Here is a 1,154-nt window from a genome sequence, read left to right as displayed (position 1 = left end):
AACCAATGTAAATATACGAATAAATGACAGTTTGATATTGTTGCGAGATATAACGTAAACATAAAGTACTGATAGGTCGACACATTTTTAATGCGTAACTTGCATGTTTTTATTACGATCAATGGTGTATTGTAGTCCACTAACCGTATTAAGTTGTTATTATAATAGGAAGATATATGATCAATAGGGGATAACATGTGTTTTGTAACAAATAGATCTGTACCGAACTGACAAATACAATATAGTCACTTTACCTTTTGGAAATCAGTTTCTTTAGAGATACGAATAATGTTTGATTTATCATTTTTTCTCATAAATATCTTACAGTCCCTCACCCAGAGGTAAGAGTAATTATGCTGCACTTTAAGCTGTCGTGCGCGTTTCAAGAGGAGCTTGTTATGCGGGGTGAGGTGATCGCTGAGGTAGACGGGCAGCGCTGGGCCGTGCATCCCGATGTCCGCCGTGGTGAGACCACGACGCGCTCGCATAGCAGCCAGCAGCTCGTCCTTGCGCCGGCGCTGGCAGAAGCGGATCACGATGGCAGGATGTCGCAGCGGCAGATTAGTTGCGTCAGAGGCAGGATTGTTGTACGGCCGGACACGATGTATAGTGTCAACATCAGTGTTGAGCAAAGTGAAGCCCACAACATTACACAGATCACCTAGAATTTTGTTGAGGTTTTCTCCTCTGTGTGAGGGAACCCCAAACAGCTCAAGATTGTTTAGGCGGGAGAATTGGTCTTGATATTGGTTAGTGTTTTCCAAATCTTTCATTGAATCCATAATAACAGGTTTTTCCTTCCGCGATCTCAAGTCGATCGCGATCTGCATGTTGTTGAGGCGCAACTCCAAGTCACTCCACTTATTAGTGAGATCCTGCACACTTTGAGCAATACAATGTATCTCTGACTTAAAAGAGTTGAAGTCGCTTTTCATTGTGCAAAAATCTTCACGGAAGCATTTAATTTCATTAAGGAGATCAGCCAAAACGGGATTTTCAGGTGAGGGGTTCCGACAGGAGGTGCATTTCCAGTGGCAGTTGGCATAAATGTAAAATTAGTATGTATAATTTTGGTATGGTTAACTGTTAACGATTAACTTTAACTTGCGTTAAAGTTTCGAGAATTTAACGTTTTAACGATTAACGAAGTTAAT

At 41.2% G+C, this 1,154-nt stretch overlaps 1 protein-coding gene across 1 annotated transcript; it reads right to left on the bottom strand.

Annotated features, from left to right (window-relative positions):
* Window positions 1-245: 245 nt before the first annotated feature.
* On the bottom strand, window positions 246-935 carry LOC123723302. The gene has a single exon (XM_045685884.1). The coding sequence runs from the start codon at window positions 933-935 to the stop codon at window positions 246-248; it is 690 nt and encodes a 229-aa protein (XP_045541840.1).
* Between the last annotated feature and the right edge of the window lie 219 nt (window positions 936-1,154).

The sequence above is a fragment of the Papilio machaon genome, chromosome W (genome assembly GCF_912999745.1).
Source record: "Papilio machaon chromosome W, ilPapMach1.1, whole genome shotgun sequence".
NCBI lineage: Eukaryota > Metazoa > Arthropoda > Insecta > Lepidoptera > Papilionidae > Papilio > Papilio machaon.
Note: the sequence above shows the minus strand (reverse complement) of the source record. Positions and strands in the feature narration are given on the sequence as shown.

What these genes read in the sequence shown, in the direction of transcription:
- LOC123723302 (XM_045685884.1), bottom strand. Translation starts at nt 935, where the DNA reads ATGAAAAGCGACTTCAACTCTTTTAAGTCAGAGATACATTGTATTGCT.